Here is a 27,865-nt window from a genome sequence, read left to right as displayed (position 1 = left end):
TATCTATTTATTTTATCTGAAGCGAAACTGCTTTATTTGTTTATTGGTTTTAATCCTCTTGTCTGCTCTTTACGGAGGGAGGAAGACACATCTGTGGATAATTTGGCTCAGTGTTAAAAACTGCTGAACATCTGGTTAATAAGTTATTAAATAAACAAAGGTAAGCTGTCTCAGTTTCCAGCTACTACCAAATACGCGTTGGCGAATCACTGATTTCTTTGTGAATCCGCTCTGCTCTTTTGCCTGCTTTAATCCCCTGGTGCATTTGTTGTGGAGAGGAGAACACCTCTGTGGATAATTTGGCTGCCAGCAAAAGCCTGTAGAACTTGTTCATAAGTTATTAAAGAAACAAAAACGAGCAGTTTCAATTTCCGGATGCTCTGTGTCCTCGGAAGAACATAGGTGAATCAATGATTTTTAAAGTGAGACTGCTTATTCATTTATCAGTATTAATCCAGTATTGGTCAAAAATAAAAACTAAAACTGCTGGCATCTCCTGTCTGTATTAGAGCAACAGTGAAACACTGAAACAAAGTTATAATTGCCAGCCCTGTTTGATTCCTTGAAGGAATCCTAACCAGGAGAGGCTTCTGGTAGTGAAGACAACAACTCCCGCGATCCCCGTTATTTTATGACATCATCCCAACCCAGTCTTTTACTTCTGTTTTGCTTCAGAGACCCCTCGCAGCAAAAGTTACAAACTGTGCTTTTAATTTGTAATACATCTGTATCTCATAATCTAATAGACAAGTTTCTATGAAACTATTCATCAGGAGAGGTTTAGAGTTAACCCTTTTTTAAACCCCAACACAACAGGAGCTGTCAACAGTCTATTTGTTTCTGCCCCAATAGAAAAAAACTGTGTTATTATTTCTTATTTTCTTTCCATTTCACACAACATATATATCTTTCCACCACTTACTCTGTGTATCTTTCATAGACTGTTCATAGACTGTTGAGGGCCGAGTAAATAAAATTTCTTATGAAAAGCCGGATCCGAGTGCCAAAATCTCAAGACTGCGCTGCAGCGGGACAATGATCCTTATGAACACATCCCAATCAACACTGGAATAGACTGAGAAAAACAGTCTTAAGTTCTTGTGTGGCCAAGACTGAAGCCCAGACTGCAAACCAAAGGGGGGGAGAAAAAAAAAATCTGTGGAATGAGTTGAAGATAGCTTTTCAAAAGATACTCCTCACACAGTTCGACCGAGCCTGGCCAAATCTGCGAGGAGGAATCAGAGCAAATCCTCAAATCCACATATGCTGAGCTGATAGAGAAGACTCGAAGCTGAATTCACTGCCAAAGGCACTGACTCGGAGCTGACTACTTATTCAAATTAGAGATGAGAGATAATAAAGTAAAATACTTATGTATTTCATTTTCGGTGCGGTTTCGTTTTCACCTTGTTATTATAGGTTGTACTGTGCATGCTCTTAACTGAACGGGTGAAAACTCAGAGATGATTCACGGTGTAAAAGACATCAGACCGGAGGAGCTGGTTCATTTGTCTATTTGTACGTCTGAGGCCCAGACCAGAGTTTGGCTGAGGGACCCGCACGAGATCCATCTGGGCAGCACACACAGGCAGCCTGCATGTCACTCAACAACACCCCGTCTCCACCCACACACACACACCAGCCTCCATCGTCTTAGCATGAGCTGTAGAAATGGACACTGAAGCGTACGCCGTGGTGTGAAGACCAGTTCTCACCAGAGCAGACACCTCCGGTTTCCCTGGAGCTCAGTGGACTTCAAACCAAGCATAAAGGTATCAAAGAGCCGGCCGGAGGAGCACAACATGGCTGTGAACACCTCTGACAGGATGATTCTTATGGGCAGCAAATGCCTATCAGAGGAACAGGTGTTTAGTCTTTCAGTGAAAGGCCATTTACACAGGAAGCTTCAGTATTCCCTCAGGCATTAGATAAGTAGCGATGCCACACTGCCACTGCAGTGAAGAGACACTGACATGGCTAATGTTTGTGGTGGAGCCTGATGCACCTACTGTGTGTGTGTTGGTGTGCGTGTGCATGTGTTTGGGGTTCAGTAATTGCTCCAGTGCAGGCTGACAGTAGGATAGTCAGGGCCTGTTAGCTGGAGAGCTTTCGCCGAGTTACACCGGGAAACAAGCTAATTGAGCTCAGAGTTCTTCGTGGTTATTGGTTCAGAGTGTATCAGACAGACCGAGGAGGGGGGGGGGCTGTATCTGCAGCACGCTCCGGACCTCAGAAGGAGGTAATGCACTATCTGCCGGAGAGACGGTACGGCAGTCCCCGCAGGAGAGATACGGCGGGACGATTGAGCAGCTCGTGCTCGGGGGCCACACGCGGCGCACCTGTGATTCCCAGTGGCTACGTGGTCATTACTTCACTAAACCCTAAACCTTTTCCGTTCTCCGTCCCCTAGAGGTGATTTGACCTTCACACTGAGCTCAGCGGAGAACGTGCCGCCATCTTATTCTGAGCGGTGCATTCATCTGAATTACGCATCAAAGGACAGGTTCACATTTTTCAAGTCACCTTAAAACAATAGTCAGGGGCCCAGATGAGTTAGTCTGCTCAGGCCTCATATTGCATTCACAACAACTTGGAGACATGTTTTATTCCTAACAGCCAGTGTGAACAGGAGGAAACACTCATGTACACACACTGAAATATACTTCAACCTATGCTTTAATCGGTCTAAGAGAGAAGCTGCCCCACCCTTCCACGTTATAATAAGGGCTGGAAATTGACTGTATATCTGAAGTTAAGATAAAAGGAAAGGAAGTTAATGACATATCTCTGAGCCAAATCTGAAACAGAAATCTGGAGCAACTGCCAGAAGAAAATTGATAAACAAAGACTCTCCGGAGTGTTCACTGAAAGTTAAGTGAATAAAGATGAAGCTGCTCGTGTAGAGACGGAGGATTTTGACTGTTCAGTCAAGGTGAGGCGACAGGTAATAATAAAACCTTTCACTACATTTGAAGTGATTTTTCCAACATGTCTGGTTTACATGGTATTTATGTGCAAATCAACATTCAAACCCTGGATGCCGTATTTAAATGCTCCTCTGTTGCGGCTACATATTAAATCTGTGAAAGTGTGACTGTGCCGACTGTTGACCACCATAACTGAATTAAGTTAAGATTGGGCTGTTGCATTTTTGTTTAGCGAGGCAGCGTCCTTGTTAGTTTGAGGCAATAACTCCCGACTACCAGCGGTGGATTCCAGATAAGCAGCATTTGAATCAGTGCACACAGCGGGAATAATAGTAACAGTAATAGTTTTGTTTTGGAATTAATGGCTGCAAATCTCTCATTTCTGCAGAGTGTGCAAGTGCCCCACTTTCATATCTGCAGGAAATGAACTTTCAATAGGTTTAAATTGAAAGCACACCGCAATACATCCAAACAAACAGAAACAGCCACCTGGCCATGTTAGAGTATTAGTACATCAATAGAAACACACACAAAGAAAAAAATCAAAGTGTGTTTGTTTTCTCTGAACCCACCTCTCTCTGTGTCAACTTCTGCTTGTCAATCTGCTTGACCTTGGGGCTGTTGGCCAGCAGGTGGCGTAGTTTCACATAGCTCTTCCACAGCTTCTGGTACCTGATAAAAGTAAAGGAAAAAAAAGAAAAAGAAAGAAAAGGTGGTGTCAGGCTGACAGGAGTCTATCTCCCCCTCTGCTCTCCGGCTTCGTGAAAACACATCAATATTTCATCTGCAGCTTGGCCGATATTAAACATAATTTAACAGTTGCCTGCGGCCGTTATTGCATTAGCTGTGTGTGCGTGTGTGTGTATGAGGGCAGTAGACACAGAAGATCCAGTGTTTTCAGATGTCGGCCGTTTGAACCGTGAGCAGAGGTCTGGCTGACCATTCGGTTTTCTTTTCTGGTGAGAAGATGTGAAGTCGTGGAGCGTCTGAACGGCCCCGACACGCGGCTCAGGAACAATCTCACAACCTCCTCGTTGCCATTTTCTACAAAAACCCCATTGTCTTTGCTCTCATTTGCATCTGAAAGGAGGAAGGGAGTTATCGGCAAGGTGACATGTAGCCACCATACTAACCACCGCCGCCGCCCCCAACCCCACCCCCCTCCTCTCTGTCCCCCCACCCCCCTCTTTTCAATCAGACCTCCTGATTGATGCACTGAGGGCCAAGTGTGACCGTTCTGCTCCCATTCAGGAGACTTTCTCCTCATTTACCCAGAGTTATTCAATTATGATTGGTGGGATGGAGAGGTAAGGGTTGGGGGGGGGGGGGGGGGGGGGTAGGATGGCGCTTTGACGGTGAGAAAGGCAGAGAGTTGTGAAGGGAGAGAATGAGAGAGAGAGAGAGAGAGAGAGAGAGAAACGGGGAAGGAAAAGAAGAAGCGAGGGAGGTGGGGGTGTACTGTGGAATGGAAGAATTATAGAGCTTTAATAGTGGGGACTTCATTAGAGACTGAGACGAGGGAATGAGACGGCTTTACCGCCCCGATTATCAGCTCACCACCACCTCCGCACCGAGGCAGACGAGAGACAGAGAGAGGAAGAGAGAGAAAGCGAGACAGACAGAGAGACAGAGAGGGAGAGAGAAAGTATGCAGCCTGGGAGGCCCCCTCGTCCCCAATCCGCTCCAATGACCTTTCCACAGATCCGCTGTGTGCTCTCAGGGTAGCACTGCCGCGGCTCTCGCCACTCCCTGCACATGCTTTCATTAGCATATGCTGCCTCTTCCTCTCTCTTCTCCCCCACTTCTTCTGCTTCCACTCTCTAAACCTTTTCAGACACAGCACCTCTAACATCGCTGGCTCCATCTATCTGCTCAAGTGAGCAGAATATATATTTATATATCGCTCTGTTCTGGTATAACAGCCATTGGAGGGAGCTCTCAAGGTCAGTGGGAAAATTAAGGTAACAAGTCATCGATTTTAAAACTTATTTTGCAGTTGAATCAGAAAGGTCCCAGAATAAATCTTCTCATTCACATCATCTTTATTAAGATTTATACTAGAATGTAGAATCTGTAATTACATAATCAATAATCGGAGAGTGCCAGAGGATTGTTAAAACCAACAGGACGTCAGGGCTGTGATTCATTCATTATTATATTATTATTATACTACAGGACGAGCCTTGCATTTGATAATTCTGGCAATCATTTACCTTTGCGCTGCTGCGGCCGAGACTCGACCAGCTGACGCACGCTCAGGCAGCGGATGTGATAAAACGCCACTTGTTGAAGAGCAAACCTCTAAAAGCCTGCTGCCGCTGCCCACATCAACTCAAAGGCTCAAAAGACGCCCAGCAGTGGGAGGTGTGGACGTGTGGAAGGTGCGAATGGTTTCAGCATCTCTTGCAGATGTCCTCGCGCGGGAGAACGAGAGGGCCTGGCAACAGCCAATCAGATTCATTTAGCTTTCACCGTGGATCAGCAACATGGAGGAGAAGATTTGAATTTGTTTACACTATAATTTGAATAAGTTAGCGTAGAAAAACAATGCACAGAAACACGGTTGCTCAGGAAATGAACTGATTGACTGTACTGCCGGGGGGGGCGGGGAGAACGGCCCAATCGGAGCTGAGTGTGTAAATTACATGCTCAACTTGTGAGAGGAGAGAGACTTCGCTGCTCTGAATCTGCTCAGTCAGGTGTAAATTCAAACTTGAGCCAGGTCGGAGGTGTTGCGGGAACGTCACCAGATCCGACTGAGCAAGACTGCAACCGCGACTCTCACAGAACAGAGACGGCGGCTTAGCGACGGAGCCCGATGCAGAGTGCTGACAGCACTTTCACACACACGTCTGAAAATAAGGAGGATTCTATCTCCTGGCCTCAACCTCCATCTCTTAAATTCCTCTGTTCTCACATCTCCTCATTTTTAGTTTTTTTTTTTTACATCCTTTCATCTCCCTTCATTTCTCCATTATGTTTCACTCATGTTCCATCCCTCTCTCTCGCTGAAGTAGACAACACAGCTTCTTCAGTCTCCTGAGTTAATATATGCTGCTGCTGTGTCCAAGGCTCCCTCTCTGTGGCATTGCCGCCGCAATCAACACCGACTCCTGCCCTCGCTACACGCATCATTAGCAGTGGTAGGAAATCCTTTCCACTGGTCTCTTACTACTCGTGTCTGCATCAGCTAATGATGTCCCAGTCCATCCATAAATTTGTCGTAGTCTGCCACTTTGAGAAGTTTGACATGGCAGCAGGGCGTGCGGGGATGAAAGAGCTCGGCGGACAGACAGCTAAAATGTAGCAGCAGGGGAGAGGGGACATTAGTCAGAGGGAGGAAGCAAACTAGTTCTGCCTAAATGGATCTCCTACTGATCACCCTCTTGCTCGCGTCTTCATCATCGCCACATTCCTCCGGCGCCTCCTCCCGAACCGTTGCGATCGAGACTAGACATTTGAGTTGAAAAGAAAAATCCACAGGTTTAAATTTAGAAGAGGACTGACTTTTTGATTGGTGCTTGGCGTGGTGTTGCCGCGTCTTTTTCCTGAACACCTCGGAGACCAGCGGCTCAGATGATCTAATACACTGCTTTTCTTAATTATGCAGCGGCACAGTACAGTATTCCCCGACTACAGCCCTGTGTGTGTGTGTGTGTGTGTTTGTGTGTGTGGCATTACTATTCACGAGACATAAACCGCAGCAGCTCCCGTGGCGGAGGCACCCAGCGGAAACCTGGGACCCGTGACGACGCATGTGAAAATGTCATGCCACTTGTTTTCTCATCCTTCTATTCCCCTTTTCCATCTATCCGTCACCCCCCCTCCCTCGCCATACGCCATTCACGTCCTCCCCAATGTGCCACACCAAGGATTTTGCCGTCAGTGTCCTGGGAGAGCGGCGGTGAATAAGGAGTAGGGGGAACGAGGGAGATGATGCCCAGCAGGTGGAAGCTATATGTGGAAAGAGCTGTGCGCGGATGGCTGATCGGCATTTATATGTGTGTGTATATGTGTGTGTGTGTGTCTGTGTGTGTGTGTGTGTGTGTGCACATGTATGTAATCTTACTGAGGGTCTCCGGCGTAGCTGAGCTGAGCCGGGCGGATCCCGAAATGGACGATGATGGGGAAGGTGATGACATCGGGGTTGAACTGCTCCCTGTCCAGTTGGTCGATACGCACTGAGCTGGGTTTCTGTGGTGGTGGTGGGGGGGCAGGAGGGGGAGGAGGAAGTCAGTACAGCCAGTCATGTTACAGTATAAACACATTCATCTAGCTACAAGGCAGCCATCATTCAATCATACCGCTACCAATACGCCGAGTAACAAATAATCCAGGCCAGGAGGGTCGTCTGTCACAGGGACGTAATGAGATGAGGCTCAGATCCGGAGCAACAATGATAAAGCGATGTTGGGGATGGGGCCGTGTGCTAACTTGTGACACTCTTATCAGGGAGGGAGATTGACATGCGACGCATCCTCAGCTGGCTTCCCCCAAATCACAGTTAGCCTGTCAGCCGTTTTTGTTTTTTTTGCGAGATCAGAAGAAGGGGGTTGTTGTAGCATAAGGCGTGATGAGCGGTGCGGCAGATGGCTTGAGGCCCGGGCTCACCTTGACATTAGCCGAGCACGCTCGTCACAGCCTGCATACAAACTCTGATCTGAGAGCCAGAGGTCACCGGGCAACTTTGATTCTCTCAGGAAAGCGACATAATCAGGTTAGATTGTCCTGATGGAAGGCTCCATGATTGCACATTGTTTACATTTGTCCCGACACAAGTACCACGTAAAGGCTAAAGTGTAACATTTAGCATCGACTGGCTCTTTAGATCAGCTTTAATGCTGACGCCATGAGCTATTTAAAGGCTGATGACATGTGTGCCCTGATTTTGTTTACCGTGCCTCAGTTTGAAATAATCACTCGAGAGTGTGGGGTTTGATTGGCATCATGTGGAAGAGGTACAGTATGTGACCTCAGCACGGCACACGAGTTGAGATGTCCACGAAGTAAGAGCATGTGTGGGGCTGGGCCGAGACGGACCGCCGAGCTGAGAGGACAGTTTAGTGGATAATGGGCTCAAATCTAAACTATACAATGATTCTGTCAAGGAAACTTCTAGAGTTTTGATCATGACCCGTGAATGATTTATCGGTTAATCATTTTAGATAATTATAAGGCAAAAATGACTGGCTCCCACTTTTCAATTGCAAGACATGTGTCTTGGTTTCATTTGATGATTATAGGTTCTTTATGGGTTAATGGGTTAACATATACAGTGGGTAAAATAAGTATTGAACGCATCCATAGACTTGCATGGTGAGCATGCATAGAGGCCATGGCGGTTAAATGCATTACTCATTGTTTTTTCTTTTATAACTGTAGCTGCTAATTGCAGGTCTCTCTAAAGCTCTCTGTCAGGGCTCCTTGGCTCTTGGACAACTCTTCTTAGTTTTCGTTTGACTCTGTCAGAAATCTTGTGAAGACCTGGCCGTGTCCAGTTTATGGTGAAATGAAGTTCTGTTCAGTTCTGGATAACGGCACTAATGAATAAAATGGTGCATTCAGACACATCTGTAACCGATGCCATCAGTATGTTCTGCAACACCTTGGTGATGAGAAACCTTTTTATAGGCGACAACTGGACTAAACCAGCTGATATTACTTTGCACTAATAGGGGACAGGATGACTTTCTAAATACTGACAGACTCCAGTTGCTTTCTTGGCTTTCCATTTTTGCACCTCCTTTTCTTCATGTGTTCAATACGTATTCCCTGTGTCATTTAACTTTATTACACATTACTTTATGGACATGTTTGGATTTAAATTATGAATAGCTTTAGAGGGTTAATCAATGGGGGGGTTTTGTGGTAGGGATTTAAAAGCTTAATAGCTTCAAACTACTCTTTTTTATGAAATCCCATGTCTAACTATATGTGCAAAAATAAACTAGACAAAAAAAAAAAAGAACAAAAAAGACCTTTCTGTGTTTTAAAGTGGAATATCTCTGGGCTTTGGACTATTAGCTGGATAAAACAATGTCTTAAATATTCCCTTGAGTTTTAGGAACATGTGATTAGTGGAGCCCACAGGTCAGTTTCAGATTTCTGGAGTCGAGGCAGCCGGCGGTACTAAACCATGCACTCCCTTGCACATGTCGTGTTAGCTCAGCTCAACTACTGTACCTGGCTCTGATGTTCTACCAAGAAACTCGTGTTAAATGTCTTTGTTCATCATGCGAGATGTCAAGATATCAGGTTTCCACACAGAAACTTGAGAAAGTTTAGTTTGGTAACCCTACTACAGCACGAGTTGTGTCGGGTGTCTCCTGCTGTGCCTCTGACAGCGCTGTCAGCCGGACACAACGGCTGAGAGGATCGTAGTGGCCGACAAAAACAGGTTGGCCTGCCCTGCTCCGCCCCACACTGTCCAGCACGCTGCAGCCTTCTGTTTACATTTTAATGTCTTCAGTTATAGGGGGTTTAACGTAGCTGGTCGGGCGGTTTGTCCACTCTGTCACTCCTGTGTTCCTGTGTACGCTGATGACAGCGCTACTAGTGATAAAATGTCTTTTCTGCTGTTGCTGATGAAACTGATTCAATCATGGCTGATCCAGACACGCCTGGTGTTGGCAGTAATTTGACATGTGACATTCAGTGACACTTATTTTAGAAGAATATTTAAATTTCAGTGAAACGTTAATAAAACAGCCTTTTAACCAATAAACAAACCACCAAACTCTGTCTGAGAGTGACAGTGAGGATGACTAATGTTGACCGTCACCACAACTCTATTTTCACAAAGTCTCTATATATAACCTTATTAATAGACTTTGTTTGACGGACAGAGCAATCTCTTAACTTGAGTCTAAGGATGGAAGACTATTATACACCCACCTACTGTATGTGGGGGGACCTGACAGCAACAATTCAGTCCTGCCAGAGGAGCCAGTTGACTCAATAACTCACCCACGCCAAAGGTTACACAATCATCTTCACTGTTCATATGCAGCCTTTTAGCTAGCGCTGACATCTTCACCTTTACCCAAACACAATTACTCTACATTCTTTAAAATATGGGCCAAGACAAGAAGGTTAACCAACTTCACCGAGACATAAAAGCTTCGGCCGGACTAGTGTTGATGACAGCAAACGCCCTTGGGGATAATAGGTGAGATTGCTCATGTCACAGGCTAACATGAACAGCCTTATTCCTGCGGTGCGAGCCGGGGGCCGCCGATGCCCTTGAAAGCGGCAGACAAGGCCACCTCCTGTCGTTAACAGAGAAGCTGAGGCCTCACCATGCCCGGGTTGGTGACGATCATGCCCTTGCACTCCTCCGCGTATTTCTGCCATTCCAGCTCCTCCCACTGCAGCATGTCTGCAATCTCCTCCTCGGGGACCAGGGGCTTGCTGCTGCGCAGCAGGTAGAGGAGCACCTGATGCATGGACAGCACCTCTTTCCCGCCATCTAAGACAGAAATATTTATTAACATGAATACAAAAAAAAGAAGAAAAAAAACAAAGATCTCAGTCTTTGTAGCTGCAGTTCGTGGAATGAAACAAGCTGTGACTTTTTCCTGGAGGTGAAATGTTTCACTTGAGCTTCCTTACAATGCATTCCCTCATTGTTCAGAAAAATCCTTGGCCCCAAATCAGCGTTCATGTTGGAGAAAGACTTTGTGTTTATACAAGCATCTCACCCCACCTCACCTCTGCCAACTCACAGTTTTTGAGCCAATATTACATACTGTGAAAAATGTCCCCGCGCATCACAATCGCATTGTTCAGGGAAACGCACAGGTGAACACGGGCTCTGATGAAAGGTTAGATGCCGCGCGATACGTGAAGGCGCATGAAATCACATTCAAATCTGTGTTGCAAAAAATCAAGAGCGAGGCCGACAGTCACATACGAGTGCGTGCGCAGGGAAATAAATCTGAGCACACATGCAATCTGCCGGGTCAGAGAGAGGCTACTTAATAGGCACTCATGCAAAATTGATTGACCTCCATTTAGGAGTGTCGGAATGGACAGACACACAAAAATGCACTCTGATCTCAGTCCTGGAAATGCATTAAGACAATAACAAATGCAGGCACATACACACACACACACACACACTCTCCCTCTAACTTCAAAATGCAGCATCATAATACTCTCAGTGTAGCTCCACATCTCCTCTCTCTCTCCCTCTCCCTCTCTACAGATCACATCAGTTTGGACCGTTGTTTTTTCCTTTCGTGAAAGAGGCATTTAAGTGTTTGTAGCAAACTAAATTGGGAAAAGCTGGGAGAGAAATCGTTTCATGATGGAACGAAGGTAGGTGGCACGGCTGTCATAACAAGCTCGGTGGCGATACCGTAGTGCACCAGCACCATCATGTGTATCGAAGGTGAATACCATGCGGCTGCACTAACTGCTCAGGCTCTGTGACTGCACACCACATACATCAACATCAGATGCAGAAATGCTGGGAGTAGACATTACACTGGAGATGGGCTTCCTTTTTTTTCCTTTTGCTGTGGCAGGTTTGAACTGGAGAACTAAGCTGCCACCAGAGGGAGACAGGGAGCAGTCAAGTCTGTGCAGGTTGGTAATAAAGAGTCTTACCGGGTAAGAATCGGACAAAACGGGGCATGAAATGGAACCGCTGGCATCCAGAGGCCTCCTCCTCAAAATCGGGACCTGGACAAAGGAGCACACATTATTTCTTTTGATCATTTCTTCAGGTACAGAACAAACAGATTTTTCTTGGAAATGAGACCCCATGTGTCAGTGAGACTGACTGTATAAATAAAGGTTAAAAAAACAAAAAAACTTTCATAATAACAACACACAAAATTAATGTGCTTTCCTCAACCTCATCTATTTGTCACTGTATACTGTATATGATGTATAGATGTTTCTTTTAATGGAGTCAGATTTAAGTGACAACAATGAACAAATGTCATCAATTTCAACTGATAACATGAACATCATTGTGATGTTCTAGTCCATACTGAATACATCATTCAAACTTTCACAGTGTATGATAGAAAAAGTATGTGAACCCCTATAGAACCACCCGAAATGAAGAAAATCAGCTCCCACAGTCAACAACAGAGGAAATTTGAATCCCAGTTCTTTGCATCCCGTTGTTCACTGTGCTGTCACTGGTTGGTGCTGATGTTGTTGTAACGATGCTGTTAAGATGAATGACTGTGGATGTCAGCAGCTGAATTTATTGTGTTTTTTTATTTCATTTTATTATTTTATTCTATTTATTACGAATGGGTTGACTATAATGAAAACAAACTGCCCTTCTGGGACCAATAAAGGAAACTGAATCTGAAGTGTGCAAGATAAGATCATTTCCTCGCTAACCTTAAATTATATATCTTATATGTATTATATACTATAAAAACAAATGTCACACATGCGACCCGTGCATAACCTTGAGAAGTCACTCCTGGTTAAACTGGGCCGTCTTTTGGGACTCGTACCTGTCAGGTTCCAGTCGTACAGCTCCAGAATGTCCTGGAATAAGTAGGAGGCGAACAGCTCCAGGCCTCGTACACAGTAGTTCTGTATGGAGGAGGGAGATGGGGTTTGATAGCAACATTTTGTGAGAACAGAGCTCAGACAAGACTCAAAAAGAGCGGGAGTGCATTCATGTAGATATGACTGATAAGCAAATCCAGTGCAACTTTATCACATAAGCCACCTTATCGATGTAATCAACTTCAGCAGGTTAAAAAGAATCTCCTCTCCCTCTTCTAAAAGGATTAGCACCTTCGCTCACCCAGGAGCCGAGGTGCGAGGGTTACGTGTGGCTCAGCTGTGCTCAGACTCAGCGTTTGAGATAAAAAACAAAAAAAAAGGGGGGTGAGAAAGGGGAGAGAAAGAGCTGGGAGATAAAGTGGGGTTTTACTGACCTCCGGTGTCATCTCCTCTATGAAGTGAATGGTGTAATCTATGTTGAAGCGGATCACACGGCACAATGGAATCTGTGATGATGAAAGGAGCAGAGGACGAACAGAAGAAAGGACAGGCCGACTCATTACCATGGCGTTAGGCAGAGGTTACAGCTTTTCAAGGAAAACTCATTAAAACCTCATCTCTGATGCCGAGCTGGCCCCGAAAAAAATGGCGCTCGCAAAAAACCCATCACGTGTGTGCGTAAAGAAAAGAAGGGGCGCCCAAGAAATCCCACTCTAGGAACACGCACAAACTTAAAAAAAAAAGAAAAGAAAGACTACATATGCTCCACCACTCACACACAGGCGGTGCACCTGACTCTTGAAAATTAAGTAACTCAAATCTCACTAAATAGATAAGCCTGCTCTTCTGTGTTTAATCTCCCTAGTTACACGGTCTTTGTTGCCGGAGCACAGGGGTCCATTTTAAGAGATTAACCTGGGAGTCACATTCATTCTTGCCCATCCCGGCGGCTAACTAGCAGGGAAGAGGGGGGGATGGCTAATATCACCACGCTCCGAGGTTCCTAATCCCCACACTGCCACGAAGCGTTTAGCCCAGCTTTTAACAAGGGCTGCTTAAATTATCCAGTTCAAATCATGCCTAATCCTCAGGGCTCTTTTCAAGCTAGAAGGATATTGACCAAGTAGTTTATTATTCAAACATGATGCAGGAATAACACACACACACGTGCGTGGCTGCTGATTTGGTTTTGTTGCCTCCTGTCGATGTCTTTTCGTCTTTTAACTTCCTCCTTGGAAATAAAAATAAGAAATAAAAGAAAAAGAAGTCGGGCCCACAGCTGAAATGGCTACAGAGAGAGAGAGAGAGAGAGAGGGTCCTTTTAAGTCACAACCTCTCTAATGTTTGACAGCCACTGATGGGCCTTCAAACGTGTGGGGAGAGGAGTTGGCGACAAGGTCACCACAGCGAGAGAGGAGCACTTTGTCCGGCAACAAAGAGGCCGACCCTGAGCCAGAAGCCGATTTTGAAGTTGTTTTTTTTTTTTTCAAAGGAGAGCGGAGTTAAAGGAAGGAGGGGATTTTTCACTCAAACCCTGACCTAAATTATATGTGTTGCCTTAACGGACAAGTAGAAGGAGAAATAGTGTCGTGCGTGGCTGGGGAAGAGCAGCAATCCGCCTGTGTGTGAGTGGTAATAAAACCCATCATGAACCTGTTTCACGCAGGCAGGCGCACACATGAGAGCAGAGAGAGAGCGGAGTTTACAGCAGACGTGGGAGGAACACCTGGACTCGGCCCGTACAACTGAAACTAATAGGCAGTATTAATAAAAACACCTCCTCCTGTAATACAAGGTCGAAAAATATCATCAAATAGTGATGCACGCATTTCAATCATTTATTCTGTTTGTTTTGAATTATGGGGAGATTAGGTACCTTGCATCGTGTCAGTCATGAGTAAATCTTATCTCATCTGACAATATAAATATCAGAGAAATCCGACACCCGAGTGAAATCAAATTACATCATGATGAAGGTTCGTCTACTGAGATTTCCCAGATAAGTAAAACGAGCCTCGTTCCCTCTCAGTCCTGTGCAACTATCAGTTGAGAATTACTGGCATGCAAGGGTTAAGTCAAAGTTTTTAACTGTGAGACATGATTATATCATCATAATATGATTTTATTGAAGTTTGATTCTAAAAATATGGCCATGGCATAGCGGTTAAACAATAAATGTGTTCTTCCTGCTCCTATTAGATCAGGTTCATTGAGTCATGACATTTACAGTAAAAGCCTTCTTTAATGTGTATAAAACTCTGTATCTGAGTATGAAACAGCTCTCTTGATAGTGAAATGTGGGTTTTAAAGCTCACAGAGAAGTTGTAAGTAACCGTGTGAACTTTTTTGATTTCATCTCGACACTTCCAAATACATAAAAAAATAAACCCAGTGTGACACCTGCCTCGAGAAAAAAACATGCAAAAGAAACTCTGCAGACTCCGAGCAACAAAGTAAATAACAATGACACAAAATATAAAAAAAGTACAGGCATAGCTGAGGAGAAGGACTGCGCAGCGACACCCACTTACTGTCAAACAAATCTGAAACTGTTGCAGTGTAAAAACTCACGGCCTGTATCGCCTACGTGGCTAAGGACTGGCAGCAGGCTTACATTAGTGAGAGGCGTGTGGGAGAAGAGAGAGAAGCCTTCGAACAGGTACTCATGGTCGTCGTACTCGATAACCGTCGGCCTGTCGGTCTGAAACAGAGAACAGCTGGTCACACGTGCTGCAGCTGGACGAATATGGTTAAAATAAACAAACAGCAGAAAACGTATCTTATCTAAGAAAGAAAAAAAAAAGATCAGTTCTTACCAGGAAGTTGGTTGGAGGAGAGACAGTGATCCTGTAGTGGAACAGCTTCCCCGCGTTGTTGTTCATTAGACGGCACTGTTTGACAGACTGAGAGAGAGACACACAGACTTGGTTTAAAACTCAGTTCAGCACCTCACACATATTACATAATACACATTATACACAAGTCAATAACGATGAGGCTTTTTGTCTACCAATCAAGTTCATTGTCATTTTTAATTAACCTTGCCTTGTTTGCTACCTGGAAATAGAAGGTCAACTAATACCAGCATATAATGAAAAATATTCATCTCATTGTGTCTGACAAATGCCCAAAACCCCCAAAATAATCAATTTTCAATTATATAAAACAGAGAAAGGATGCAAAACCTCCCAATTAAGAAGCTGTGGCTTTGAAATATTTGCCATTTGCTGATTCATTTTCTGTTAAATCATGTATCTTAGAGTTTAAACCAATAGCTAGTTTCCTAATGTGTTTTTTTTTTTTTTTACCTATGAGAATGATTGAAAAATTCCTGCTCAGACAGAGATGTGACAAACACGTCTCACTGATGCCTGATCTCCATCTTTAAATGAATACAGCCATACTGCTCATTAAAAAACAATTAATTGACTAATAATAACCCAGTCAACCAAGATTGTAACGAGCAATTAAGTCAACTGCTCGACTAACAAGGGATCGTGCCCCCTTCATTTTCAAACCCAAACAGTGTTTTAGGACACGACGTGACCTTCAAGTAACACACTAACGCTCGCAAAAGTGGCTGACGTTAATTTGCTTTAACGTAGATTATAAACCTCATCAGGTAATTAATGGCAAATGAAGCCTCCCTTTCATGAGCCATCGCATCGGCAACAGTTAAAGCAGCTTTGAGATCTGTTGCCGCTTTGTTGTCTTTGTTGCTGTGATGTGTTACACCGGTCAGCTGGAGATGCATCTACGTGGGAGTCTTTGTTCCAAAACACAGTCAAGACAAGAAAATGAGTCATGAAAACAAGAAATCTCCGCAGGTGGCCAAAAGAATCCATGAATCACTGGTATAGACCAACTCCCCTGCCAAATCCTTACAGATGTAATATCATCATTTGGCTCTTTGGGATGATAAACTCTTACTTACTTGTCCTCCGCTAATACAATAGAAAACGGCCTCTGTATAGAGAATGCATTTCGGCGGACTAGAATAACGTCCTTGCCCCCACGTGGCACAACTTCAAGGTTATGAAAGGGTGATTTATTCACAGCGTGTCATACCTCCTCCCCCGGGTAGATGCTGTGGCGGATCCCTGTACGTCTGGCCTTGGCACTGCACTTGCACAGGGGACCATCATTCATCTGGACAGAAAGAAAATACGTAAATCAGACACACGACCGCTCCGTTTGCCATGTATAACGCCGGAGCCGCTGAACATTTTCCCACCTCTAAACCGCGCGCTCCTGACCTTTACTCCTCCACAGGAGTTTGGAGTTTTTAAAGTTTTGCTTTGTGACAGTCCTCCCTGACAAAGTCTGACACAGCTGTTCAGTAAAATGACAAATTGCCAGCCCACGACCGCATTCAGACTTTCACTGACGGTGATGTTTTTATGCATTTTTTAAATGTATCAACAGCTGGTAATTAAGAGAATTTACAGGAGAAACAAACTGTTCATTAGTCTTTGAGCATTTTTTGCAGATCGCACAGTGTGAAGTCAGACTTCAAACTGTCTCATCTGATGAAAAATGGAAAATGTTAAGTAAGATGAGAAGCTGCCAGTGACCTGAACTTGGTGCTCACAATCCAGTCATGTTGGAAATGCACTTGTATCACACCAAGTTGTGTATCTGTCTGCATTATAGACACACAGACACCGACTTGGACTGAAGTGGATCCAAGCATTAGTCTTGTGTTTTTTCTATGTTTATATTTACTATTTGTGCCTTTTTTGAACTTGAATGGGATTAAAGTTTGGACTTTTTCATGTCCCCGCTATAGAATTTAGTACAGTCTGTGATTAATTTATGCTTTTAATCATTTTGCTAATGTGCCAGTGTTTTCTCCCCGAGTTTTCCTGACAACAGCTTATTGGAAATCATTAAAATATAAACACAAGACAAAAACAATCTTGATAAGGAATTAAGAAACTGAGACATTTTACAGAGACACAGTTTCTCAATTCTCAAAGTTGGGCTTTTTAATCCAACCCTTCAAATATTGGTACGAAACTGTCCAAATTATAGCAAAGACCGCAAACTTTGATATAATTTGAATGTAAGTTTACTTTTAGGTCATGGCTTTTACATGTAATTAAATTAGTTCACACAAACACTCCATCCGATACCATCCCGGTCGTCAAATTTTAAAACACATTGTGGCCCCTGAGCCACAGACTCTAGCATCACTGTCAGAGACTGTCTTGCTTTGTTTTCTGTGGCAGATTCCCAGTGTAGCAGGTCTATAGGTTGAACATGCATCAGCTGTTTGTTTCTTTTAAAATAGATTCATAATTCTGTTGGTTTTCGGTTTGTATCCAACGGCAGAATCAGTTTTCCTTTAGTAAGTTAGGGTTAACAGAGTTACAGCAGCTTAGGCTCATTAAACTAATAAAAAAAACGACTCATATATGCAAATGCATGCTCTGTTTCTGCACTACGCACTCAACAAACAGTGGCCTGCTTCAGTGATGGCTGGATGAAAGTGCTGCTTTTGCTTTTGCCTCAGGAAAAAAATGTTATCAGCACAATTTCTGATAAAGCCGTAAAATTAGAACTGTGTTTAAAATTCAAGGGTTGCAGGTTTAATTTAAATTAATTGGATTATATTATTTGCTTGTTTTATTCATCTGTTTAAGTGTATGGCCTTCATTTGAGCAGAGTGTGCTGTTCAAATATCCTAGCACAGAGGCAGTGGTTTTTCTCATAGGGGCACAAGCACATGTTCCAAGATCATCTTTATCAGAATTTACATTAACACACATGTATATGCAATATTATTCTATAGTAGCATTGGCTTACTGGGCACTCTTTGCCTGACATTTATCTATTTCATAATACCTTCAGGATGTTTTTGTTTTGGTCTGTTTAGACAGATGTAGATGATGAAGATTCATTTCCGCAGCATAAGAAATTCTATATTCCTCCGTTAACACCGACCTGTCCTGGGTCGTTGTACCACAGCTCCTCATGCAGCCGGTCGGGATGAGCCTTCTTTCTCTTGATCTCAGCGATGACATCGAAAACCTCCGAGTCGGAGCTGCTGGAGCAGGTGCTTCCTTCACCGTCTGACTCGCAGTCTGACTCACTGCTGCTGTCGTCTGGAACCAAAGAGCAAAAAAAAAAAGGTCTTTAATCATTACAACGTTACAGGGCCGACGACTCAACACATAATTTGCCGGAGCTGGTCGAGTGGTTAAGCCCCCCCGCCCCCTCGCTCTGCTTTGCCTTCACAAAGTATTCTAGAACATAAAGTCTCGGTAAAGCAATGTGTTACAGTGTGTTCAAATGATGTGCACTCTCTGTCTTTGCCAGTTCTTGTAGAGGAATACTTTTCCGCACAATGGTGATGACACAGCAAACTTTCACATCTCAGTGTTCTTCAGGGGGACATCATGATTTACCAATCACTATGTTGGATTCATTTTCGACCTCTCGAGGAGCAGGGGGAAGAAGTGGAAAATGCCCATACCTGGGGAAGCATATTAGCTGTGGATGGTGGGACAGATGAGGAAGTAAAGACTAGAATAGAGAAAGCAAGAACAACCTCCAACAGCCTAAACAAGATTTGGAAAACAACAAAACAAAAAGGTCACTTCCAACAAAGCTCAAGATCTTCAACTCCAGTGTTAAAACTGTACTGCTGTACGGATCCAGAACCTGGAGAACCACCACAAACCTTCCCAATAAACTGCAGACTTTCATCAACCACTGCCTAAACTCTAAACTCCACGCCGTAACTACGCCGGGGCCTTCAAAGTTCTGCATCGAGGGAATGTGTTGCTGTGCAATTCACCATCATAATGGTAGACATAGTGGACCAAGAACAAACCAGAGTAGACACGCACATCACACCAGCGAGGGCAGGTGCGGAGTACAAAAATTAGGCAACATAGAAAAAACGAGGGTACTCGCAACTCTGCAGGACTCAGCGTATCAATTTATTGTAGTGACGTACGTTTCGAGCAGTGAAGACCATCTGACGAAGAGCACACCTTCACTGCTCGAAACTTACGTCACTACAATTAATTGATACGCTGAGTCCAGGCATAGTGGACCAATCACAGCCCTTGTGGCCTGCGTCGCCTCAGCACATAGGGCTTCGCAGCGCCGCAGAGGGCTTGACACAGAAGTACAAATCAGCCTTAAGACACATCCTCGGAATCATCCGGCCCGATAGAATTAATAACATCAACCACTGGGAACAAGGCAAACAAAAAACAATAGAAGTGCCGCTTGTACTGTAAAGGGAAGGGCTGGAAATCTTTTTCCCGGAGCATTTTTTACTTAATTGCCTGAAATCCTCTTCACTCCACCAAGTAGTTGAATGCTTTTTCACAAAAATGAAAAAAAGTAACCTGTGGAACAGACAACCCTGTGAAAACACCATCCAATCACGTTGAACGCCAAGTTCAAGTCAATGGGCTTGCATTTCCTGTCTTACATAATTGGACCAACTAATTAATCCAGGTGTGCCTGACCATTGTTGTGAGGTCAGACGCACCTGGATTAATCAGTTGCTCCAATAATGTAAGACAGGAAATAAAGAAGCTGGCTTATTTCAGGAAGTAGTGGAGCTGTGCATAAAGCCAATTGGAAGATGTGCCACACTGGCTGACTGTGAGCGACGCAGCTTTGGGCGATACTGACGCGTGTAGCTGGGGCTTCACTGCACAGCATCGTATTCCTGTGCTCTGGAGGCATGGCTTCGGAGAAAAGTCTGAGGACAGGGGCTTGGACTTGGATTTTCAAATTGTGGCCTGTTCAAACCGTTTTTCCAGGATCACTAACCCTACCTGTAAGTGGAAAGTGGAACTGGAATGGCCACACGCTGAGAAGGGACAAAACCGGAATAACTAAACAGGCACCAACATGAAATCCACAAGGTAAACGGGGCAGATGAGGAACCGAAAAAAGGAGCACAGATAGAGACAGACGAGGGGCGAAACAACTGATCAATGGCCTCTGTCCTGAAAGGAATACAAAGGCCCAAGTACGTAAGTATGTTGGATTCACTTTTTAAATATTCAGGTTTATTAAAATCTGCTTTTTCCTCCATCTGGAGACTTGAATCTCTATGAGAGCAGCACAGTTGCCAATATTGACATCTCACATTCTCTCCTTTTTTTGTTCTCTCTCTCCCACACTTGTCACTCTGCCTGACTGGAGAGAAACGTCACACTAAAATGAAGATTATAAATACAATTCCGCTGAATAGTTTGTGGCTTTAAGCGGAAGCAAAGTCTTCAATTCTTATCAAACATTTTTAACTGGAGCACTTGACTGTGAAGTCAGGGCCCTGAGCAACATATTTAGCAAAATTAGATCTCCCTGGGCGAGATTGATACCGTTGCAACGCTGAGAGAGACAATCCAGCTGACAGCCCCGCAGATAACATCATAAACACCGAACTTAATCTCTTTCTCAGCCCAATGCACCGCTGAGAACACAGCCAGTTTCTGTGCGCGCCCCATAACAAAGGCTTGTCGACGGGGTGTATTAACTGTTCATTGTTATTTAGCTGCCGTGCTTGCATCCACAACAACTTACGAAAGTAACAAGACAGGAAGTATGAGTCGGTACAAGATTCAATTACAGACTCAGTCGCAGTAGCTGCTGTGAGTAAAAAAGATGTGATCTTTAGGGCTGCAAGATTAAAGGAACAATTAAACCTCAGATTACTTTCTGAGTGCACTATTGGCTTGGCTTTGATCTGTGTTAATTTCTCGTATTAATTCAACAAATCTAAGCAATTGTAGTTTTTACACACTGAAAATCTTTTACTACTACAGGAATTATGATGTTTGAAAATCACAGAGAGAACACACCAATAATCTACAGTATATAGTCACTGTATAAATAATTGTATTACTATTATAACCAAGTATATTCAGTTCACAGTTAATCACCTACCCCAGGCTAAATCTAATGCAACAGTCCTGCAAGTGTGGATGAACTTGTGGTGCTATTGAACTGTATTACATTATATCTAGATTTAATTGAGAGGAAAGCCCCTTCAGATGCAGCATCTCATTTTCAAGAACACACATAACGAGTTACAAAACACATAACACATACATACTAACATCAAAAACAGTATTACAAAATAAACAATACAAAAGGACAAAAACAATAACTACAAGTACACAGAAACAGATGCTCACTCGCCCTCTCCCACACACACCCCCAGTCCTCAAATGCTGTACAAACGCAATTAAATACAATGAGCTGATTATACACAAGCTGTATGAACAGGTTGTTTTAAGAAAAGAAAGTTAAGATGACCTAAAGCAGTGAAAGGAGGTCAAGGATCTCAAATAAGGAGGAAGATTGTACCAGTCAGAAGGAGCTTTATGTTGTGTGTTAAGACCTGCAACCGATTTCTTTGAGAATTCTGGGCACAAAAAAAAAAGGGGGCACTGCATATGTCTGAGTTTGTGCACTGCATGTCGTTCCCCCTCTCTCTGCCTCCCCTGTTCCTGTCTATCTCTACTGTCCTGTCAATTAAAGGCAAAAAGCTAAAAAAAAATAAAAAACAATGAGAGGGACAGTGGAAATGAACAAAACCCAGTGAAATTGCCTTCTGAGCTGCAACCAATTAAGTTATTCATACAGATATTACACAGAGAGGTGTGTCCAAACTGCAGGAGCTAAAAAGGTCAAACTCACTGAATCACCACCTCTTTAACTGAATTACAGTCTGTATCTTTGGTTTAGATATTTCTCAGTGTAGTGTCTCAGCGTTACTCACCTGGATCCTCGTCCAGTTTGGTCTTGGGCGGCTCCCATTTGGGTCGAGCCTCCTTGGCTCGCTCCTGTCTCCTCCCCAGCTCCTCCTCAAAGCGCTCATACAGGCCCCGCAGTTTACTGGTCCCCACAACTGTAGAGTCCCCCTGTGATAAAAGACATTTAAATAAATTACATGAAAATCTGAGACAGAGATGATTTTTTTATTTATTTGGTATTTAAATGTTGTTGATAGAGACTGATGCTGTGTTAATGATATAAATGTTAGGGATCTTTCATGCCTTCACTGGATAATGAGCAAGATACAAGGAGAGCACTGAGGTGTCGACATGAAATTAAGAAGCCAGTGACACTGAGATGACACCACCAGTGTCTTTAACCCACAGGCCACCAGGGAGGCAACAGCTTTTTTAAATTTAAGTACAAATGCAGCCGAGTGTGCAACCTTGGCTGACAAAATACAGTACTTGATGACTTGGTGTCACGAAAAGAAAAAAGGAAAAAGATCTGTTTACAAACACAGCTAGAAAAGAATATCTAGACTTTGTCCTCACATAGATGATATCGCTGCATCCTGTTCTCTCAGTGACACCTGTATCCTCGCTGTCGCAGCAGCACAGAGAGAGTGGTACATCTGTAAAGAAATAGACTTGGGCTCTGTCTCGACATTTTCCTTTGCTTTAATTTCACTGAAGGACGGGTCAGGTCTCTCCTAGAATATGTAATTTGCGGAGAAGGAAGTAGCTGAGCACAGCAGGAAGAAAGCGCTGAGAGACTCCCGGTAAAGGTCAAAGTTTTAGAGAATAAAAAAGAGGGCGTCTGCGCGATCCGAAAGCTCCAAAAGCGTTCGAGGAAGGCAGGTGGTGATTTGTAAAGGTCGACCAGGGAATGTGTTTTGAGTGCTCGCAATTAAGTGAGAACCTGAGAACATATCGTCTTAAAGAGAAACTACACCAACAACACTTTGGAAGACATGATTAATAAAGGGACAGACACCAGGCTGGGGAAAGTCCCCTTCGGTCATCAGCTGGATACGACAATATGAAACCCATCTGTTGTCACTGTTAATGAGCGATGTGTTAAAGCTGTTCTTTTGTAACTAACGACATCATACTGCAGGTAGTGATATTTTTATTGCTATTGACTCTGTTGCAAAAGGGTACCAGGCAAAAAACAACAAATATCTATCATGACAGGCAATTAGCAGCCGAACAGGACAGATATAATTAAAAGCTAAATAAAGCGCCACAGTACCACTTGGTCCATGGGGTCGTTGGAGTAGTAGTTCTCAGCGTGGGTGCAGCGGATCCAGGCGGGCTTCAGCAGCTCCTCCTCCTCTTTCTCCTCATCCCCCTTCTCTCTATCCTTCTCTCGCTCTCGGTCTCGTTCCCTCTCTCGCTCTCGCTCTCGCTCTCTGTCGCTGAAGGCTTCGTCAGAGTCCCTGCTCCTGACGGAGGACGAGTAGCTGCGCTCTCTGCTCGGCCCCGACGAGGCCTCCGACCTCCTGTCTCGCTCCTCTTCCCAGCGGCCGCGTTTCCTGTCTCGGCTTGTGGACCGACTGCGAATAGCAACAGAAAAGGAGGATCACAATAAGTTGAGATGACAGTGTCTCATATAGATCTGCCTGATAGGTACACACTGGTCTTTTTAAAAACTATTTATTAGTCATTGAAGGTGCTACAAAGCGAGCATTAATGGTTGTAAAATATCTGATAGTGGCTCTATTTATTTTAACTTGATACACATTTACTAATTATCCAAATATTCTATATGTTATTTAACAATAAAAGACTGTGTTCAATGGAAAAGTTGTATTTACACAGACATTTCAAAACAACACATTTTAGAGCTGTAATTGCAATACCGCAATACTGTGAAACCGTGATATTTTTGCTTAAGGTCCATCATACCGGCCCATGCCTAGCTGTGATACTGAGCATTTCCATTTAGAGCACAAAGTGTATTCCATATATTTAAATTCACAGAATGGGAGGAAGCTGAGCCACACTTACTAAGTGGTTATCTGGTAATGTTTGAAGGAGCTCACAACAGCTTTAAGAAAAGATACATAAGGGATTATATGTGTACCTCCGAGGCCTCTTCCTGTGTCTGTCAGGTGACTGGGATCTCCGGCCGTCTCTGTGACGATGCCTCTCTCTGTGGGCAAACACAGAGTAGTATAGTAGTGAGAAGAAAAAGTTTCATAAATTAATTCCATTTAGGAAACTGCTCTCTGCGTACCTGCTGCGATCCCTGCTCCTGTGCCGGGGCGGGGTCCGGCCTCTGTCGTACTCAGACCTGTACCTCCCGCCCTCCGGCCGAACGCGCCTGTCCGGGCTTCTGCCTCGATCTTTCCTCTCCCCAGGAAACTCCATTTTGTTCCTATCTCCGTGGCTACTGTACCCGTAGCCCTTCTGCCTGTGGTCGTCATGGCGGTACCCTCTCTCCGGAGACCTCCTGTTGTCCATGGGTTTTTCGTACTTATACTGCCCCCCGTGTCTGAAGCTGTGGTCTGGTTTGAATGAGCTGGGGCTCTGGGTGTAGCCGGGGCTGAAGGTGGGAGGGGGAAACGGAGGGTGGGGAGGATGGGGGTAGTTCATGGAGTACGGAGGGTGGTAGTTCATGGACTGAGAGGCCATGGGGTGAGGCATGGGCGGATGTGGTAACGGTGGAGGGGGCACAGGCGGCATCATGTAAGAGTGGTAAGCACTCTGAGCAGAAACCTGCGACCCCGGGGTCGGACCCCCCGTGGAACTAGGCAACGGAGGAGGAGGAAAGTTAGGCGGAGGTTCTAGGAAGCCCTGCCGGACCGGGGGCTTGGGGAAAGGCGGGCGAACTGGACACGTGTTGAGAGAGCTGGGGGTCTGGGACGCTGGCGGGGGAGGGTACTGCATGAAGTCAGAGTGCGGCGGCATGTAGCTGCTGTTTCCGTGGTACCCTGAGCTGGGGGGAGCCTGCGGGTCGTAGTGGTACGGAGGCACGGGGGGCTGGGGAGGGGGAGGCCTCAGGTTGGCAGGTCGGTAGCTTTGAGGGGAGTTGTGCTGACCTTGGGCCATGCCCCCTCTGGGACCCCCACGATCCTGATGGAAAGACATGACTGTGGACACGACAGAAGGATTGAGTTAGAACTGAGACTTACTTCATTTACATCATTAAACTCCTGCTCTTTACTAGATATTTAATTAAGTAAAAGTTGAATTAATTCTTAACAGTGACTTCATATCATAGAATGAATTTTTAAATGACCAAGGCACCATCTGTAAACTATGGGAGAGTTGCCCTACAACGCAAGAAGGGCGTAGCTCTTTTTTTTTTTTCAAAAATTTGATTTTGTCATTTTTGGGACATTAAAGGTCTGCTACATCATGTGGATAAATATCTTGACTCAACGTTATCTTATTTGGGATATATCTATGGGTGGTTTTCAGAGTAACGCCCAAAAACTGCAGTGAAACAAGAGAACACCATAACACGAGTTACCTTATTCTGTCTGTGTATAGAATGCACAACACACCCTACTGTACAACAGGTTATTACTACCATTTTACAGACCAATGGGAGTTACCCCTTTCTTCCGCTGTATGGCCAGCTTTTATTTTGCCTCAATGCACAAACAGTCAGAGGTGTCTCTGAAATAAGGTAGGTAAAATGTTAAGTTAAATATTTTTACACAGTTCAATACAGTTGAACAGACAACAAAAATACTTTAAACTCATTTTGCTCAGAACTGCACTCTGAGGAGTTACTGTACCCCTTTCTTCCGTTGTAGGGCGTTTCCTCTTAACAGTGTGTCATGAGACTGCATTCTGTGGCTAAGGCTTGATGCAGGGTTTTCACCAGGTTATGGTTAGAAATTACAGAGATGACTAGTTGGATTTAAGATAAGATCAAATAAAGGAAATTCACAGGGTTGCAGCAGCAAACAACGGCAAAGAAATAGCAGTAAAAAGAAAGCTTGACATTGAAAGACACTGTGTAGTCTAATCCTGGGGCGTACAGTGTTTTCTAAACATAAGTTTAAGTATTCAGTGGTTCATTCTGTGAAGCTGTCACAGAGCTCCAGAAATGTAGGCATTTTGCCCCTAAAAATGTGCAACCAGTAGATTTAGAGGACTCAAATAATCTGCAATCTGTCATTACAAGTGGCAGGCCAGTGTATGTGAGGATCATGAATGAAAAGGTGAATGATGAGGGAAATGTGAATACTTGCTTTGCAAGCTCAGGTGACCAAATATTATTATAATCTCTTGACAGATCATTATCACTACAGAGCTCCAGACTATCTTTTTTATTAGGAGCACAGTGGCCCCTAACTTAACATTTTAGGAGTCCAAGCAGAAAATGTAGGGTCACACTGACTTGCTTCAATCTACCCTCTTTACTAAATGTTTAAAATAAATAAACACAGTTATCACATATTACAATGAAATGGCAATAATGTCACGTCATACGTAGTGATAAAGTTTACAGCACGAGCAAGAGCTTAACATCGATGAAATAGTTTCTTCTTCTGCGTTACTAGTAGTAGTGAATACCAGAGATGGGAACTGTGGCTGCCATGTATTTGTTCTGCTCAGTCACTGAACCAGGTGTAGGTGCATTCACTAATTAGCTCATCTTCCTGGCTGAAGAGCTGTGCTGATTGGAATCAGCTGGTTAAGTGTATGAGCGAAACAAATATGGTAACGTAACATGGAGATGACTTTTTGAAGCCACAATTCCCACCTCTGGTGAAGCCGTCGTTTACGTTAAAACGCAAAACCTAAACAAAAGCAGCCACGTTAATGTTGCTGTAGGAAGAGGAAGTAGTCACTCTGAGCTAATATAAACATTATATTTATGAACTACTAGCAGCAGCTAGTTTGAGCATCCACTGGTCACTCCGCAACATGCTAACAAGCTAGCTAGCGCATCACGTCAGGATACACGGGAAAGAGAAAACGGGAGAAAATAAGAGGAGCTAGGAAATGACGTTCATCACTCCGTCTCTCTGCTAGTTCAAACTAGAACAATTATATCAGTCTAAATTATCTTGAACTTGTTTAATTACGCGAGGCTACGTGCAGCACAATGAGTTACCTTGCAGGTGTCACGCTTTCCGAGTGGCAGTGTTTCTGGTCGGACCCGTTAGCGTGAGCAGCGCGGATTGACCAATCACATTCAGGACCTCGGTCCTTCGGCCAATGAGAGAGCGTTACGGTCCCAGTTGTTTCTCGTCGGGACGGTTTTCGTTGTAGCACATCAACAAACCATGGTTTTTATCCATGTTTTTATCAAGTAGAGTCACTGCGTTATGTGTCATTGCTTTGTTTTTATTATAATCATTGTTTTGATGTTTACAAGTGTCTTAAAACGTAAGAGAAACATAACAGTCTGCAATCTCCACAGAAAATACTGAATCTATGTTGTAGAGGTTGTAAACCACATAGAAACGTGACAGGAGAATTAGTTTTAGTTATTGAAATCAAACTCGCCTAGTTTTGTCATCAAGTTTAATGTTTTGAGATGAAACGAATTAATGATTGACCAAAAACAAAGAAAGAAAACAAACATGCATCTAAAGACCTAAACATAGGACCTAAACCGTTACAGTGTGCAATGGCTATACATCCACTAGAGGGTAGCAGTGTTTTTTCTTTAAAAAAAAAAAAAAAAAAGAAACATAGGCTATAATAGGCTCCCCGTGTATCTGTATAACATTGCCA

At 44.0% G+C, this 27,865-nt stretch overlaps 1 protein-coding gene across 1 annotated transcript in view; it reads right to left on the bottom strand.

Moving 5' to 3' along the window:
• drosha (drosha ribonuclease III) overlaps positions 1 to 27,275 on the bottom strand; it is a 94,589-nt gene extending 67,314 nt beyond the window's left edge. The window contains exons 1-15 of the mRNA XM_083995091.1: positions 27,240 to 27,275; positions 24,402 to 25,257; positions 24,249 to 24,317; positions 23,415 to 23,718; positions 22,165 to 22,306; positions 18,354 to 18,514; positions 16,476 to 16,556; positions 15,224 to 15,310; positions 15,022 to 15,108; positions 12,842 to 12,913; positions 12,410 to 12,491; positions 11,538 to 11,612; positions 10,226 to 10,395; positions 6,997 to 7,121; positions 3,500 to 3,599 (exon numbers count right to left, since the gene is read on the bottom strand). Coding sequence (XP_083851217.1) covers positions 3,500 to 3,599; positions 6,997 to 7,121; positions 10,226 to 10,395; positions 11,538 to 11,612; positions 12,410 to 12,491; positions 12,842 to 12,913; positions 15,022 to 15,108; positions 15,224 to 15,310; positions 16,476 to 16,556; positions 18,354 to 18,514; positions 22,165 to 22,306; positions 23,415 to 23,718; positions 24,249 to 24,317; positions 24,402 to 25,255 — 2,409 coding nt within the window. The 5' untranslated portion in view covers positions 25,256 to 25,257; positions 27,240 to 27,275. The remainder of the gene's footprint in view (positions 1 to 3,499; positions 3,600 to 6,996; positions 7,122 to 10,225; positions 10,396 to 11,537; positions 11,613 to 12,409; positions 12,492 to 12,841; positions 12,914 to 15,021; positions 15,109 to 15,223; positions 15,311 to 16,475; positions 16,557 to 18,353; positions 18,515 to 22,164; positions 22,307 to 23,414; positions 23,719 to 24,248; positions 24,318 to 24,401; positions 25,258 to 27,239) is intronic.
• Positions 27,276 to 27,865: the final 590 nt, after the last annotated feature.

The sequence above is a fragment of the Trachurus trachurus genome (genome assembly GCF_905171665.1).
Source record: "Trachurus trachurus genome assembly, chromosome: 20".
NCBI classification, from domain to species: domain Eukaryota; kingdom Metazoa; phylum Chordata; class Actinopteri; order Carangiformes; family Carangidae; genus Trachurus; species Trachurus trachurus.
This window is presented reverse-complemented; position numbering and strand designations above follow the sequence as displayed.